General features: G+C 49.8%; 1 protein-coding gene and 1 non-coding gene across 2 annotated transcripts in view; both read right to left on the reverse strand.

Annotated features, from left to right (window-relative positions):
• Positions 1-2,161: 2,161 nt before the first annotated feature.
• LOC118947554 overlaps positions 2,162-17,080 on the reverse strand; it is a 41,332-nt gene continuing 26,413 nt past the window's right edge. Inside the window, exon 2 of the mRNA XM_036972459.1 lies at positions 2,162-2,725. Coding sequence (XP_036828354.1) covers positions 2,177-2,725 — 549 coding nt within the window. The 3' untranslated portion in view covers positions 2,162-2,176. The remainder of the gene's footprint in view (positions 2,726-17,080) is intronic.
• LOC118947572 lies at positions 11,438-11,628 on the reverse strand. Its single transcript, XR_005041810.1, has one exon. It is a non-coding gene; the product is annotated as a U2 spliceosomal RNA (small nuclear RNA).

Consider the following 17,080-nt stretch of genomic DNA (forward strand, 5'->3'; position numbering starts at 1 on the left):
AAAACAGGCTGCCTAAGTATGATTCCCAATCAGAGACAACGAAAGACAGCTGTCCCTGATTGAGAACCATACCCGGCCGAAACATAGAAATACAAAAACCTAGACATACAAACATAGAATGCCCACCCAAATCACACCCTGGCCAAACAAAAATAGAAACATACAAAGCAATCTATGGTCAGAGCGTGACAGTACCCCAACCCCCCCCCCCCCCCAAAGGTGCGGACTCCAGCCACAAAACCTGAACCTATAGGGGAAGGTCTGGGTGGGCATTACTCCGCGGTGGCGGCTCTGGTGAGGGGACCCTCACTGCCGACCCCGGACTGAAGGCCCTCGTAGATGCCCTGGACTGAAGGGCGCCTCTGGACTGAGGGGCTGCGACTCCGGACTGAGGGGTTGCGACTCCGGACTGAGGGGCTGCGAATCCGGACTGAGGGACTGCGACTCTGGACTGAGGGGCTGTGACTCCGGACTGAGGGGCTGCGACTCCGGACTGAGGGGCTGCGACTCCGGACTGAGGGGCTGCGACTCTGGCATCTCTGGATTGAGGGGCTGCGACTCTGGCGCCTCTGGATTGAGGGGCTGCGACTCTGGCGCCTCTGGACTGAGGGGCTGTGACTCTGGCGCCTCTGGACTGAGGGGCTGTGACTCTGGCGCCTCTGGATTGAGGGGCTGCGACTCTGGCGCCTCTGGATTGAGGGGCTGCGACTCTGGCGCTTCTGGATTGAGGGGCTGCGACTCTGGCGCCTCTGGACTGAGGGGCTGTGACTCTGGCAGCTCCGGACTGGACGGAGACTCTGGCAGCTCCGGACTGGAGGGAGACTCTGGCAGCTCCGTACTGGAGGGAGACTCTGGCAGCTCCGGACTGGAGGGAGACTCTAGCAGCTCCGGACTGGAGGGAGACTCTGGCAGACCCGGACTGGAGGGAGACTCTGACAGACCCGGACTGGAGGGAGAACCTGGAGGGAGGAGACGGAGAGACAGCCTGGTCCTTGGAGGAGGCACAGGATAGGCCGGGTCGTGGAGGCGCACTGGAGGTCTCGAACTAAGGGCCTGCACAACCCGTCCTGGCTGGATGGTGATTTTAGCCAGGCACAGGACGCACTGGGCTGTGCAGACACACGGGAGACACATTGCGCAGAGCCGACGCACCAACACAGCAGCTCTCTCATTGCTATCTCCTCCAATCTCCCCATCAACTCCTTCACAGTCTCGGCTTTGCTTCCTTTGCTCACCTCCAATTTCACCCCATAGCCCGGGGCCTGACCAGTCCCATGATCGCCACGGGGAGTGGGCTCAGGTCTCCAACCTGACTCTATTATTGGGGCTGCCTCTCGGGCTTCCTTGCCAGCCGTGTTCCCTCGTATCTACGGTTCTCTTCTCCACGCTGCTTGGTCCTTTAGTGGTGGGTAGTTCTGTAACGGCATTCAGAGGAAGAAGATGATGACCAAGGTGCAGCGTGGTACATGTTCATAATATTTATTTGAAACTGAACACTAAATACAAAATAACAAAAGGAATAACCGAAACAGTTCTAACAGGTGAAACAAACCCTCAACAGAAAACAACTACCCACAACCTAAGGTGGCAAAACAGGCTGCCTAAGTATGATTCCCAAACAAAAATAGAAACATACAAAGTAATCTACGGTCAGGGCGTGACACCCAGCCATGTGGACAACTGGAAACAGGGCAGCAAAGTTTGTCAACAGCGTTTTAGAGGGGGGATACTGTCCATTTCTTGTTTCTAAACGATGAGAGAAGTGCTACACCTGGTGGAGAGAGATTGTAAAACAAAAATAGTTGCTTTATGCTTGCTGTACGTTATGATGTAATGGAGGGTCAGTTTTTTCAACTTTTCTCCAATACTATAGAGCCATTACCATGTCGATCAACACTTGAATAGAAACGTAGTTCACACCCCAGATTTTTATCGGTGTCAATGATAAACGCAAAAAAGCCTTTGGATCTTTTGATTGAAGAATGGCAAGTCAAAACATATGTCATTGCCCGGAGAGGAGATGAGAGGATAGGAAAGGAGAAGAGATGACTGGAGAGCAGGGGAGGGGAGATGACTGGAGAGGAGAAGATAGGACCAGAGGAGAGGAGAAGAGAGGGCTGGAGAGGAGAAGATAGGACCAGAGGAGAGGAGAAGAGAGGGCCGTGGCCGCAGGAACCTAGGGTGTTGTGGGGGACCCTTCGCCTGGGGTCGAGGCCCCCTTCCTTCCGTACCACCCCAGGGCTTCCGTGGCTACCGTGGCCACTGCCTGGGGGGTGGTCTCTACGTTTTTCGCTACCAGCAGGTTACGGGAGGACCACAGTGCTTCCTTCAGGCACGTGAGGGTGGGCCAGAGCTTGGTGAAGGCCTTCGATGGAATGGGCCTTCGGCCCACCCCATACAGCACGAGCTGAGGTGTTAGGTCCTCCCCTGCTGGCAGACACGAGGTGATCAGGGGGCCTGCTTCCTTCCACAGGTCCCTGGCGGCTCTGCACTCCCAGAGCATGTGCCTCACCGACTCTTCTTGGCCGCAGCCTGGTCGGGGGCACGCGGATGTCCTCGCCATGCCCCGTGAGTGCATAACGGCCCTGACCGGGAGGATCTCGTGGGCGACCATCCAGGACAGGTCCCGATGCCGATTCAGGAGAGCAGGATGGGCCACGTTGCGCCAAACCGTTGTGGGCTCACCTATAGCGAGCCCGCGCACTGGACACACTGGTTCCCGATCCTGCACAAGAGAGAGAAGAGAGCGGTGTTTTGTTAAGACCGTGACTGTTTCTTTTTCCAGTTTAAAATGTCTTAAAAACTTCTGGAGCTGGACGTAGTGCGGGGGTAGCAGGAAAGAGACTGGGGCTCGCAGGTCGACTGGGATCAGCCTCAGAGTCCTGAGGTAAGATCCCAGCCAGAACCGTGCGAGGGCCTGGGTCTTGTTGTTGACTGGGGAGGTGGCAAGAGTCAGATGTAACGCTGTGTAGCGGCTGCCCAGGAACAAGTAGAGGTCAGGCAAGCCTTTCCCCCCCTTGGACCTGGGCCTCTTGACCACCTCCCTCCTCAGCCTCTCCCACTTTCCTCCCCACAGGAAGTAAAAAAGCATCCGCTCCAGGTCTAAAATACTCCTTCGAGGGGGGATAAAAACAGAACTGATTAATAAAAGCACAGGTAAAATCACAGCTTTAATGATTAAAACCTTGCCCTCAAAAGTCAGCTGTCGTAGTCCCCAAAAACCCAGTCTCTGTCTTACCGTCCCCAGGATTCCACTCCAGTTACCGCTCCCTCCTCCCCCCCGGTCAAACTTTACCCCCAGTACCCTTATGTCCGTCAGTTTAACTGTCAGAGGTAGTCTGGTCAAGTCTGGGTCTGCCCACGGTCCGAAGAATTGGGCCTCTGTCTTGTCTCTGTTCAGTCTCGCCCCAGAGGCTCGTCCGTACCAGTCAGTCCTGTCCAGAGTCCTGTCGACGGATAAAAGGTCAGTACATAAAATGTTGACGTCGTCCATGTAAAAGACGCACTTGGCGGTCATCCCCCCACTCCCCGGGATACCCACCCCACTGATCCCTTGGTCCCTTCTCAAGACCTGTGCCAGTGGTTCAATACAGGCCACGAACAGAAGGGGAGATAACGGACAGCCCTGACGGACGCCGCAGTGTACTCCCACTGCTTTTGACAGATGCCCATTTACAAGGATTTTGCTGGTGATGTCCCCGTACAGCAGTCCCACCCAAGCTAAGAACCTGTCCGGGAAACCCATTTTTTGCAGTACCTTAAAGAGGTACTGGTGCGAGACCCGATCAAAGGCTTTTTCAAAATCTAAATTTAGGACTACAAGCCGCATGTTTCTGTCTCTCGCATAACAGATGGCATCTCGGATCAGTATCAGGCTGTCCGTGATCTTCCTTCCGGGCACGGCACAGGTTTGGTCCGGGTGGATCACCTCCCCTAAAACAGAAGACATTCTGAGTGTTAAAACCTTTTTAAAAAGTTTACAATCAAAGTTTAAAAGGGTAATCGGTCTCCAGTTTTTCAGGTCCGTCCTGTCGTTTTTCTTGTGTAAAAGAGTCACGATCCCCACTCTAAAACTGTCGGGTATGTTATATAAATATTCATACACATAGCTCATATAAACAAAGACATTCCGTCGTAAGAACACATACACCCAGCCATAAGACTGACCCCCTCTTCCTTATATAAACACACATCTCATCTCCCTCTAACTGGCCGGTCCCAAGAGCAAAGAACTTTTGCTGTGCACCAATGGGGCCCGCTCTGGCTAGAGCAAGGCCCGCCTCCAACCCTCCGACCAGTCAAGAAGACCGAAACGACAGACTCCACCTACTTTATTCTATGTATAAAAATGTATGTAACCATTGTATAGCTCTCTTTTTCACCTGGCTCCTTGCCGAGTTATGTGAACTAGGTCCGTGCACGTAAAACTGCGGGACAAGATATCTCTGACTCATTAAAACTGTCTTTTGTTACAACTGAAATCCACTCTGTCCAGCGTCCGTGATTTGGTCTCAACTCTCCAGTATTTGAACACTAACAGGTAGTCTGTCGAGGTGTTCGAAGTCAGTAAAAACAGTCAGAAGTTCGTCGGCTAAAACATCCCAAAAGGTCAGATAAAACTCCAAAGGGAGGCCGTCCTCCCCCGGTGATTTACCCCTCTTAAAACGTTTCAGTCCTTGGTTGATTTCTGTCCTCGTCAGGTCTTTTTTCAGGTCGTCTGTATTGGGTAAGGTCTTGTCGATGTATGTTAAAAGGTCCCCCATTGTTCCCTCGCACACATCTTTTACCCCAAACAGTTCCCCATAAAAGTCCTCGACCACTTCCTTTATTCCCTCTGTATCTGTTTTTAAAACCCCGTCCTTGTTTCTCAATCCTGTCATAATCCTACCCTTACTAACTATTTTCTTAAAAAAGTACCTAGTGCACTTCTCCCCTTCTTCTAATTCCCTTTCCTTGCTTCTTAAAATAACCCCCTTGCTTCTCTGTTCTGCTAAAAGTGCCATTTCCTTCTTTACTTCTTTAATTTCTTGGTTAAAATCAAGGCCCTGTTGGCATAGGTTAAAATACCTTTCCAGTCGCTTTTGCAGTCCCACCATGCGTCTATCTTTTTCTCTGCTTTTTTCCTTTCCTATCTCTCTAAAGAAGGTCCTTGTCCGTTCCTTCACCATTTCCCACCACTGTGCTCGCGTGTCAAAGAAGTCCTGTAGCGTCTGCCACTGGCTGAACTGCTCTCTGTACTGACTAACTACTCTATCATCTTCTAGAAGGGAGCAGTTCAGTTTCCAGGGCCCTCTTCCCACAGTCACACCCGAAGATAGTGAAAGGGTGCACGTCAGCATTACGTGGTCTGAGAAGAAAGTTAAAACCATACACGTTTAGCACGTTAAAATCCCTCCCCATAAAAGTACAGTTGGCTAAAAGAGCACGCCCACCTACCACCACCGTGCTCCCCTTCACCACCACCTGTGGGGTCTTGATTAAAATGGCAACACCGTCGTTCTTGTTAAAATTGGAACCACTCCAAATGGAGGGCCCGTGCCGCCACTTATCCTCCCATTTCCTGTAAGAGGATAAAAAGGGTAGACCACACTCCTGTAGTAAAAACACATCAGAGTTAAACCTTTCTAAAAAGGATAAAACCGACTGTGCTCTTGTTGCTGTCTTTACGCTCCTCACGTTTATAGTGGTGATTTTAAAAGCCATAAAAGGGGTGAGTAAAAACAGTGCTAGAAGAAAAGCCATTGAAAAGTTAAAAGGGGGTTAGTCTTCAGGGACTTTCTCTCTCTCCCTCCGGGGTAAAGGGGTTTGGAAGGGAGAGGAGGTTAAAATAGGACTTAAAAAGGAGACTTGATTGGGGGAGTTGGAGGGGAAGGTTCTGGGTTCTTCCTCCCCCTGGGAGCTCTCCCACTCCACCTTTCCCTTTTTCTCCTCACCCTGTTCGGGGTCAGAGAGCTCCTCAGCGTTTCTTTTACGTAGGGGGAGGTGTTCCTTCAGAATCTCCCCCTCCTCTCCCGTACCTTCTGACACAGTCTCCATGGTGCTTTCCGACACCGACCCTATGATGTCTGACCCACTTGGGGAGCTTTCGCTGAACATCTCTCCGGAGCCGTCTTTCTCGGCCCTTTCTCCTTCAGGGGTCACATTAGTCTGGGGCAGGGGGATCGGGGTGGGGAGGGTTTTGTCCTCTCCTCCCACTTCTTCCACCACTGCATCTTCCGCGCCCTCCACTACAGCCACCACCACCGGCTCCACCACTGTCTCCTCTACCACCACTACCGGCTCCACTACTGCCTCCTCCTCCACCACCGGCTCCTCCACTACCACCTCGGCAACTGCCGTTCCAGCCCTCTGGCGCTCGAAAGCCCGGTCCGCGGCCGCCCACTCCCTCCTTCCAGCCTTGGCCCTGTTGGCCCAGGAGGAGGGGCAGTCGCGGATGAGGTGGGACCGCTCGCCACAGAGGTTGCACGACCTTCCGTTCGTGCACTCCTCGTAGCGGTGGCCCACCTCCCGGCACTTCATGCAGACGACCTTCTGACAGGCGTCTGCAAGGTGGCCATGTTCACCACACTTACGGCACAGCTTGGGCTGGTCCTGGTAGTGAACATGGCCCCTGTTCTCTCCGAGGACTATGGTGGATGGGATGGCTTTCAACCCACCATAGCCCCCAGGGTCCTCCCTTTGCTGGACAGTGACCCTCCAGGCCCCTGTCCAGATCCCATCAAGGTCTTTTACCTGGATCAGGGGACCCTTCACGTTGCAGTACCTGCCCAGCCATACTGCAACGTCCTCCGGCTGTACGGTTTCATTGTACATACGGACAATAACGGTTTTAATGCTATTATCCGTCAGCTTGGTCACCTCAAACATCGCTGTGAGGGACCCCTGGGTGTTCAGGGCGTTCTGGAGTTTCCCCCAGAACTCCCTCAGGAAGCTGGCGTTGGCAAAACTGACATCGAAGCCCTTCCTATAGGGGAGGGCTAAGATGCAGTTTACCTGCGCGGGATGAAAGCCGAGCTCTTTCTGGAGGAATTTTCTGGAGAAATCCAATCGGGATAGCTCCATTATTTTTCCTCCCCTCTCCTTTAGAAGGAAATGCACTGCATGGTGCCTCCTCATGCCAGCCTGTGCTGCTGACATGATGGAGGCCCACTCCCTTTACAGCCCAACACCAGTGAGGGGAGGGGAAGGGAAGGGTGGGTGTAAAACAGCCAAGGAACTAGCAGGCTCAGCCAGACTGTGCTGAACAGGGCCTACCAGTACCACGGGACACACAACAAACTATCTAGCACAGCACCAAACTAATCATATCAACAATGGGAAGGGACACAAGGAGGGATTTTTTTTTTTGTGTAATTTTAAAAGGCACGAAGGGGAAGGACAAAAATTAAAACAAACAAAAACGTGGGGAGGGGGGGTGGGGCGAACTAACAAACAAACAAATTTAGGTAAGGGGAATTAAGGGGATAACAAAAAGGAACACTGACCAACACAACACCTGCCAAACTTGAGGGCCGAGAGAGCTAGCAGGCCTCACCAGCAGGCCAGGCCAAGCCAACCAGCTAGCAAGCCTCACCAGTAGGCCAGGCCAAGCCAACCAGCTAGCAAGCCTCACCAGCAGACCAGGTCAAGCCAACCAGCTAGCAAGCCGGCAGGCCAAAGGTCCCCCAGTTGACAACACAAGACAAGAAACAGAGACAAAAGGCAATTTAGGGGGTGAACTAGCAAGTACAAGGTGGATGGGAAAATACGGTCAGACAAACACACAACAATGCAATGCCTGCCACGCCTAAAGGGCCAGGAGGCTAGCGTTCCAACAAGCCAGAAAGCCCCTCCGGCTAGCAGGCAACACAAAACTCAAAACAGTAGGAAATAATTGAAGGGGGGAGGGTAGGATACAAGGGGGAGGATAGGTACGAAACAGGACAAACAAGGGGAAACTGAAATTTAAATTAAATAAGAAAGAAAAGGACCAGAGGGCCTTTAAACTCACCCTACAGGTGCTGGTGCACCTGTAGTCCACCACCAGACCCACCACCTAACCCAGGACAAAAATAATAGTGAAACAATACAACAATAATGATTTTAAACAAAAGTAAATAGCACAATCTCCCGGGAGCCCTCCGGCCTGCGATCGCTTCTCTGATCAAGCGCAGCACTGTCTAGGACAATGCACGTGATCTTAGCCAAAAGGCCGAGAAGCGGCCAAAGTCCAGGCTGGGCCCCTGAGCAAGGAGACAATCCTAAGCATGACGTCCTAAGCATGACCATGATGTCTTCAACGCACCGGTCGAGTCAGTTCCCGGGGAAGTCCACTTTGAGTTGGACGCAGCAATCCAGCCTGTCCAGTGTGCACCCCGCAATGTACCAGTGGCCATTAAAGCAGCTACGAAGGCTCAGCTTGACAAATACGAAGCAGATGGCCACATCATATCCGTCACCGAGCCTACGGACTGGATAAGTAATATGGTTATCGTCAAGAAACCAGACAAGCTACGGATATGCATTGATCCTAAACACCTCAACCGGGCTCTGCGACGTTCACATTACATTATGCCCACGTTGGAGGATGTTCTTTACAAGCTCCCAAAGGCCAGAGTCTTCACGCTCGTGGATGCCAGAGATGCCTTCCTGCAGTGCAAGCTCGACGAGCCCAGCAGTTACATGACCACCTTTTGGACACCCTGGGGCAGGAAGAGGTGGTTAAAGCTTCCGTTTGGTGTCTCTGTGGCTCCAGAGGTGTATCAGCGGAAACAGCATGAGCTGTTGATGGGGCTCAGTGGCGTGGAACCCATAGCAGATGGCATCCTCATAGTGGGCTGTGGGGACAGTGATGAGGAGGCAGAATGTGACCATGACGCCAAGCTGCTGGCCCTGATGGTCAGATGCAGACAGGTCAAGCTAAGGCTAAGCATAAAAAGCGTAATTTTACAGTGCCAGAGGTCCGCTTTCATGGGCACATCTTGTCCTCCACCGGATTGAAGGTGGATCCTGAAAAAGTGAAGGCTGTCTTGGAAATGCCCCACCCATCTGACGTGAAGGCAGTGCAGCGCTTCGTCGGATTCGTCACCTACCTGGCCAAATTCTTACCGCGGCTCTCTGAAGTGTGTGAGCCACTAAGGAGGCTCATGGACAAGGACACCATCTGGCATTGGCTCCCAAAACATGACGCAGCGGTGAGGGAAATAAAACAACTGGTCACCCAGACACCTGTACTGCGATACTACAATGTGTCGAAACCTGTCAGAGTGACTCAAGCCAGTATGGACTTGGCTGTTGCCTCATGCAGGAGGGCCAGCCTGTGGCATTCGCCTCTAGGGCACTCACCCCAACAGAGCAGAACTATGCCCAGATAGAGAAGGAGTGCCTCAGCATTGTGTTTGCATGCCAACGCTTCCACCACTACCTGTACGGGCAGATCACAAGCCCCTTATTGCTCTATTCAGCAAGCCTCTTCTGAATGCCCCAAAACGACTGCAGAGCATGCTACTGGCCCTACAAAACTGCAACCTCAAGGTGGTGTATAAGCCAGGGCCAGAGATATATGTGAGTGACACGCTCAGCAGGGCTACTGCATCAGGCACTCACACGCGCTCCATGCATGAACAACACGCAGTGTGCAGCTTACAAACAGAGCAAGTGGATGTTGAACACATCAACCAGGCTGACTACCTCAATGCTACGGACCAGCGCCTTATACAAATCAGAGAGCACACAGACAGGGATGAGCAACTCCAGGCATTGAGGTCTGTGATTCTGATGGGCTGGCCCGACTGCAAGGAAGAAACTGCTTTAGCCGTCAGAGGACATTGGCCAGTCAAAGAGGAGCTCAGTGTTCAAAACGGAGTAATATTCAAGTGTCAGAGAGTCGTTATTCCCCGGTCTCTGCGCCATGAGATGTTGGCACGCATGCACTCAAGTCACATAGGAGGTGAGGCCTGTTACAGACAAGCACGTGACACACTGTATTGGCCAGGAATGCAGAGTGAAATCAAAGACTATGTCAGTAAATGCACAGTCTGCAATGAATATGCCATTGAGCAACAGAGAGAGACGATGATGTCCCACGAGCTACCGATGCGCCCCTGGCAGATAGTAAGTCTAGATCTCTTCCAGCACAGTGGCAAAGACTTTCTGCTCGTAGTCGATCATTACTCAGACTTTTGGGAGATTGACCTCCTCCCCGACCTCTCGGCAGAGACAACGATCAAACGCTGCAAGGCTCAGTTTGCCTATATGGCCAGCCAGATAGGGTAATTCCAGACAATGGACCCCAATTCTCCGGAGTTGAGTTCCGAAAATTTGCTGCAGAATGGGAATTCGAGCACGTCACTACACCCAAAAGCTAATGGGAAGGCGGAGTCCACAGTAAAAATCGCAAAGAACCTCTGCAAAAAGGCTCCGCGAGAGGGCAAAGATGCCTGGAAAGCAATCCTGCAGTGGCGCAATACCCCGACAGAAGGCATGGACAGCAGCCCGGCACAGCGCCTCATGGCACGGCGCTTAAAAGCAGCTCTGCCAGTAGCCAGCACTCTCCTGGAGCCATGTGTGGTGACAGACGTGCTGGTGAAGCTACGTCACAGAAGACAGGTCTCCAAGTTCATCTACGACAAATCAGCAAAAGACTTACCTGAGCTCAGGGTGGGTGAAACGGTGCGAATGAAGCCACTACCAGGGGACCGGACAGGCCTCTGGAGACTCGGATCCTGTGTACAGAAAGTTGCACTTGGTCGAAGTGAATGGATCAATGTATCGTCGTAACAGGGTTGACCTTCGGATTGCTGAGCCAGCACCTATTCAGAACCCTGATGGCCAAAGGGTTCGCATGACAAAAGACAGAACCCCAGCAAGTCACATGGGGCCTGAGGCACTGGGCGAAGAGCCAGGGGATCACAGGTCGGCCGCTCCCTCGCCCATCAATTCTCCCCTTAGACGTTGAGGTGACACGCCTGTGCGGGAACCCGCAGTCCTCGCAGACAAGCCCCCTGTCTTTTCACGCTGCGGGCGTCTGGGCCAGCCACCAAAAAGACTTAATCTGTAGGTTTCCCATCAGGGATTGTTGACAGACAGAGATAAAAGTGAAGAGAATATCAAAATGTGTTATAAATAAATAATACTAAACTGTTAATGTTGGAAATTGTTACTAGGTTTGCTTTGTTAGTGAATTGACACCTCCTGTCCTATTTTATTAAATGGAAGATGTTATGGGTGTAAGATGGCACAGTGATGCCATCTGTTGGTAAATGTTCATTACTGCAACTCTTGTGTTTTACCGGGGTGCTTGAGATACCCGGATGTGTTGTGATGTACTGAACAAGACTGGTCACTCGCATCAATGCCTATGTCTCGTCATTTAACGTTCAATGTGCTCAATGTGAAAATACAATATAGACCAACGAAGCAACTTTGTTTCCTCTGTCTGATTTCTCTTTACAATGAAAGGGGGTGCACCGTTCCTGGAGGTACTGCAATACCAGGTCGATGCGTGGAGTGGACGGAGCAAGCCCCTATTCCATCTCCCTATTCCAAAAATCAATTTAATATATGGTCCCCAGATAGGGGACGTATCAGATATTAAACTGATAAGAACAGATACTACACTTGATCTTAGCCAAAAGGCCGAGAAGCGATACCTGCAATGGTTTCGGGACGAAGTGGCCGTTCTCCGACACGTAAAATTCGACTAAGGTTACACCAAAATGAGCACTGTATGCTTTTTGTTTTCCATAAAAAATATAATGCTTTAAATAAATGGTGGCATGGATGGGGAGTTGATCAACGCCAGGAATAACCACGTTTGACTGTTACAATGTAACACATGTAGGTTCTAAGATGACGTGGTCATCCGCCCTCCAATCAGAAATGAGAGAACACGTTAACCTGATCAACAGCTAAATTGGAATAATAATATATTACGTGTGGGGAGGGGGGGATGGGGGGCAATTTGGAGATAATAATATTGACATAACATTTGATCTTGTATCAAGTATATCTGGTAGCATTGCTGCCACGAACGAACTGAAGCAATTGTCCACTTGGTGGCGCCAGAGTTCCACCGACCGTCACTTTTTCCTGGTTGTCCTGTGTGGTACAGAAAACTGCATTTCAATGTTGAACGAATTGACTTCAGGACATCGTCAACGAAAATAACGTGAACAATAAAAATAGCCTGTCTTTTTTTGTATCTGTCTGTAGAGCCTTGAATGATAAGTCCATTGTGAGAAGGCCTTCATAAAGTGTCCCTCCTAAATTACTAGAGGCCAAACTTCAAAGATGTCTATGGCACTGGACTGCAGTAAGAGAGCTAAGGAGCGGATGGTCCTGGCTGCCTAAACGTTTCCTCCACATAATAAACTAAGAAACATGGCACTTTGGAGGCTTACTTTTATAATTAGACTTACTCAGTCACTATAACTAACTTCATAAAATGCCATTAGGCCTAATGAAGATACTATATATGTAAGTTACTTGATTGGTGTCTTGTGAATCCACCTGTATGCGCATTAAGGTTGAATATTTCCCCGGTATTATACGATAATAAATCACTTTTCTCCCGGGTAACCTGGTAGTTTCCACCAAAACTTGGAAGTGTCATTCAAAAGCATTATAACGCATATAAATGTCTGGATTTGATGAGAGCTTTGATTCAGCATGAACATTCTAATCTGATGCTACCTGAGCCTGATGAGCCCAATATTAACCACATTTAATGAACCCTACATTAACCACATTTAATGAGCCGAAGCACAAATTATTGTACTGTTATCCATTAGGTCCACCAGGACCTCACATGACTGTGAAACATTGTTGTGTTGTAACTTTAATTTATGACGTTCACCACACTATTCAGTGATATATTTTTGCAATGGGAAGTAATAGCTGGTTTGTTAATTGAATTTTGTTAATGAAATAGTTGTGCTATTGTATTGTTCTGACTTCATGGGGCCGACTGGAGTGAATGTCATCGTTCACAGTGTCATCAAAAAGCTCCTCCTTCACTAGAACGGCCCGACTACAGACTATATAATGTCGGGCGCATTAAGTGATGCTATGTTTTCTGTTATTTTTATGATTTTATAGTTTGACACAACGTATTGGAAGATTTTTGGTCCCTCTGAAAGCCGAGGTCCTATAGTCACGGTTCACCACTGGATCTATGTGAAGGCTTCCATTAAAACTGTCCAGGTCCAGTCTGTCCAGTTTCTGCTAGTGCACGTACCACATGGCCACATTATTCAGCCTTGTTTGACTCATGGATGATCTAAGCCATGTCTTAAGCCTCCCCGGGGCACTAAAACTCCTCTCAGCCTCGACAGAGGAGGCAGGGACCACCAGCAGACGCCTTACTAAAGCTTCCACCTGACTGAAGAGACCTTTCACCTCTGGCACCATTTCCCCAATAATGCCAGCAACATCTGAGCTCGTTTGATATGTATAATTATTCCCAAACATGGCCAGCTGCACCTGCAGAAGTCTTGAATTCAATTCAGGATGGATATGGGCTGAGTATTCACTGTGTCCAAGGTGTTGTAGAACTGGGCATCAGGATGGATATGGGCTGAGTATTCACTGTGTCCAAGGTGTTGTAGAACTGGGCTCTGTACAGACTGGGCATCTGGATGGATGTGGGCTGAGTATTCACTGTGTCCAAGGTGTTGTAGAACTGGGCTCTGTACAGACTGGGCATCTGGATGGATGTGGGCTGAGTATTCACTGTGTCCAAGGTGTTGTAGAACTGGGCATCAGGATGGATATGGGCTGAGTATTCACTGTGTCCAAGGTGTTGTAGAACTGGGCTCTGTACAGACTGGGCATCTGGATGGATGTGGGCTGAGTATTCACTGTGTCCAAGGTGTTGTAGAACTGGGCTCTGTACAGACTGGGCATCTGGATGGATGTGGGCTGAGTATTCACTGTGTCCAAGGTGTTGTAGAACTGGGCTCTGTACAGACTGGGCATCTGGATGGATGTGGGCTGAGTATTCACTGTGTCCAAGGTGTTGTAGAACTGGGCTCTGTACAGACTGGGCATCTGGATGGATGTGGGCTGAGTATTCACTGTGTCCAAGGTGTTGTAGAACTGGGCATCTGGATGGATGTGGGCTGAGTATTCACTGTGTCCAAGGTGTTGTAGAACTGGGCATCTGGATGGATATGGGCTGAGTATTCACTGTGTCCAAGGTGTTGTAGAACTGGGCTCTGTACAGACTGGGCATCTGGATGGATGTGGGCTGAGTATTCACTGTGTCCAAGGTGTTGTAGAACTGGGCTCTGTACAGACTGGGCATCTGGATGGATGTGGGCTGAGTATTCACTGTGTCCAAGGTGTTGTAGAACTGGGCATCTGGATGGATGTGGGCTGAGTATTCACTGTGTCCAAGGTGTTGTAGAACTGGGCTCTGTACAGACTGGGCATCTGGATGGATGTGGGCTGAGTATTCACTGTGTCCAAGGTGTTGTAGAACTGGGCATCAGGATGGATGTGGGCTGAGTATTCACTGTGTCCAAGGTGTTGTAGAACTGGGCTCTGTACAGACTGGGCATCTGGATGGATGTGGGCTGAGTATTCACTGTGTCCAAGGTGTTGTAGAACTGGGCATCTGGATGGATGTGGGCTGAGTATTCACTGTGTCCAAGGTGTTGTAGAACTGGGCATCTGGATGGATATGGGCTGAGTATTCACTGTGTCCAAGGTGTTGTAGAACTGGGCATCTGGATGGATATGGGCTGAGTATTCACTGTGTCCAAGGTGTTGTAGAACTGGGCATCAGAATGGATATGGGCTGAGTATTCACTGTGTCCAAGGTGTTGTAGAACTGGGCTCTGTACAGACTGGGCATGTGGATGGATGTGGGCTGAGTATTCACTGTGTCCAAGGTGTTGTAGAACTGGGCATCTGGATGGATATGGGCTGAGTATTCACTGTGTCCAAGGTGTTGTAGAACTGGGCATCAGGATGGATATGGGCTGAGTATTCACTGTGTCCAAGGTGTTGTAGAACTGGGCATGTGGATGGATGTGGGCTGAGTATTCACTGTGTCCAAGGTGTTGTAGAACTGGGCATCTGGATGGATATGGGCTGAGTATTCACTGTGTCCAAGGTGTTGTAGAACTGGGCTCTGTACAGACTGGGCATGTGGATGGATGTGGGCTGAGTATTCACTGTGTCCAAGGTGTTGTAGAACTGGGCATCTGGATGGATGTGGGCTGAGTATTCACTGTGTCCAAGGTGTTGTAGAACTGGGCTCTGTACAGACTGGGCATGTGGATGGATGTGGGCTGAGTATTCACTGGGCTGCAGCCTGACCGGTGTAACGCTTTGAAAGTTTGCGGATGTGAGGCATCTGAATAGGTTGTTGGTCCAACTTTGTCGCCATAGCAGCTGCTTTTGCGAACATGACATCAAAGTGCTCCCCCGTTCGCTTGTCCTGCATGTGTCACCTTCTGACCTGAGATCTTTTGTTATGTCTTTGTTTTAGTATGGTCAGGGCGTGAGTTGGGTGGGTTGTCTATGTTCCTTTTTCTAGGTTTTGGGATTTCTGTGTTTATTATACATTTACACATTATTGAACAATTAGATTTTATTTATTTTCTTTTTAACTAGTAAACCAACACATTCTGAACAGTTATAGTTTTAAGCAGTGTATTGGTAGTAAACATGCTACCTAACTGATCAACAATTATAGATACAAGCTAATAACAAGGTATATATGCTATCTTATTGAACAAGCAGCTTAACTCAAATAATGTGTGCTAGGCATCTCTCTCCAGGTTGTTGTGCTGCTTGGCTGGTTAGCTGCTCCATGGTTTCCTCCAGATATGGCCACTGTTCTCCAAGTTGTTGTGCTGCTTGGCTGGCTAGCTGCTCCATGGTTTCCTCCAGATATTGCCACTGTTCTCCAGGTTGTTGTGCTGCTTGGCTGGCTAGCTGCTCCATGGTTTCCTCCAGATATGGCCACTGTTCTCCAGGTTGTTGTGCTGCTTGGCTGGCTAGCTGCTCCATGGTTTCCACCAGATATTGCCACTGTTCTCCAGGTTGTTGTGCTGCTTGGCTGGCTAGCTGCTCCATGGTTTCCTCCAGATATGACCACTGTTCTCCAGGTTGTTGTGCTGCTTGGCTGGCTAGCTGCTCCATGGTTTCCTCCAGATATTGCCACTGTTCTCGTACGTACTGTAAATATGATGAATCATAGATTGGCAAGGAAATCCTTTTCATCTTCACTGTCCAACTGCATTGTCACGGAGCTGGAACCAGCAGGATGCAGAGGCCTTGAAGCTGTACGCTGCTGTGGTGCCAAACTGCTGCAGAACTTCACTTGGTAGTTTATGCTGGTAACAGGTATCACCAGCCAGCTTCAGTCCATACAGCACCAGGAGTAGAAACTATCCAAATACAGGTGAGCCAAGCTTGTAGCATCATACCCAAGAAGACTCAAGGCTGTAATCGCTGCCAAAGGTGCTTCAACAAAGTACTGAGTAAAGGGTCTGAATACTTGAATAGATCAAACTTTATTTGTCACATGCACCGAATACAAGTGTAGACCTTACTGTGAAATGCTGACTGACAAGCCCTTAACCAACAGTGTAGACCTTCCTGTGAAATGCTTACTGACAAGCCCTTAACCAACAGTGTAGACCTTACTGTGAAATGCTGACTGACAAGCCCTTAACCAACAGTGTAGACCTTCCTGTGAAATGCTGACTGACAAGCCCTTAACCAACAGTGTAGACCTTACTGTGAAATGCTGACTGACAAGCCCTTAACCAACAGTGTAGACCTTCCTGTGAAATGCTGACTGACAAGCCCTTAACCAACAGTGTAGACCTTACTGTGAAATGCTGACTGACAAGCCCTTAACCAACAGTGTAGACCTTACTGTGAAATGCTGACTGACAAGCCCTTAACCAACAGTGTAGACCTTACTGTGAAATGCTTACTGACAAGCCCTTAACCAACAGTGTAGACCTTACTGTGAAATGCTGACTGACAAGCCCTTAACCAACAGTGTAGACCTTCCTGTGAAATGCTGACTGACAAGCCCTTAACCAACAGTGTAGACCTTCCTGTGAAATGCTGACTGACA

Source organism: Oncorhynchus mykiss, unplaced genomic scaffold, assembly GCF_013265735.2.
Source record: "Oncorhynchus mykiss isolate Arlee unplaced genomic scaffold, USDA_OmykA_1.1 un_scaffold_164, whole genome shotgun sequence".
Lineage (NCBI taxonomy): Eukaryota > Metazoa > Chordata > Actinopteri > Salmoniformes > Salmonidae > Oncorhynchus > Oncorhynchus mykiss.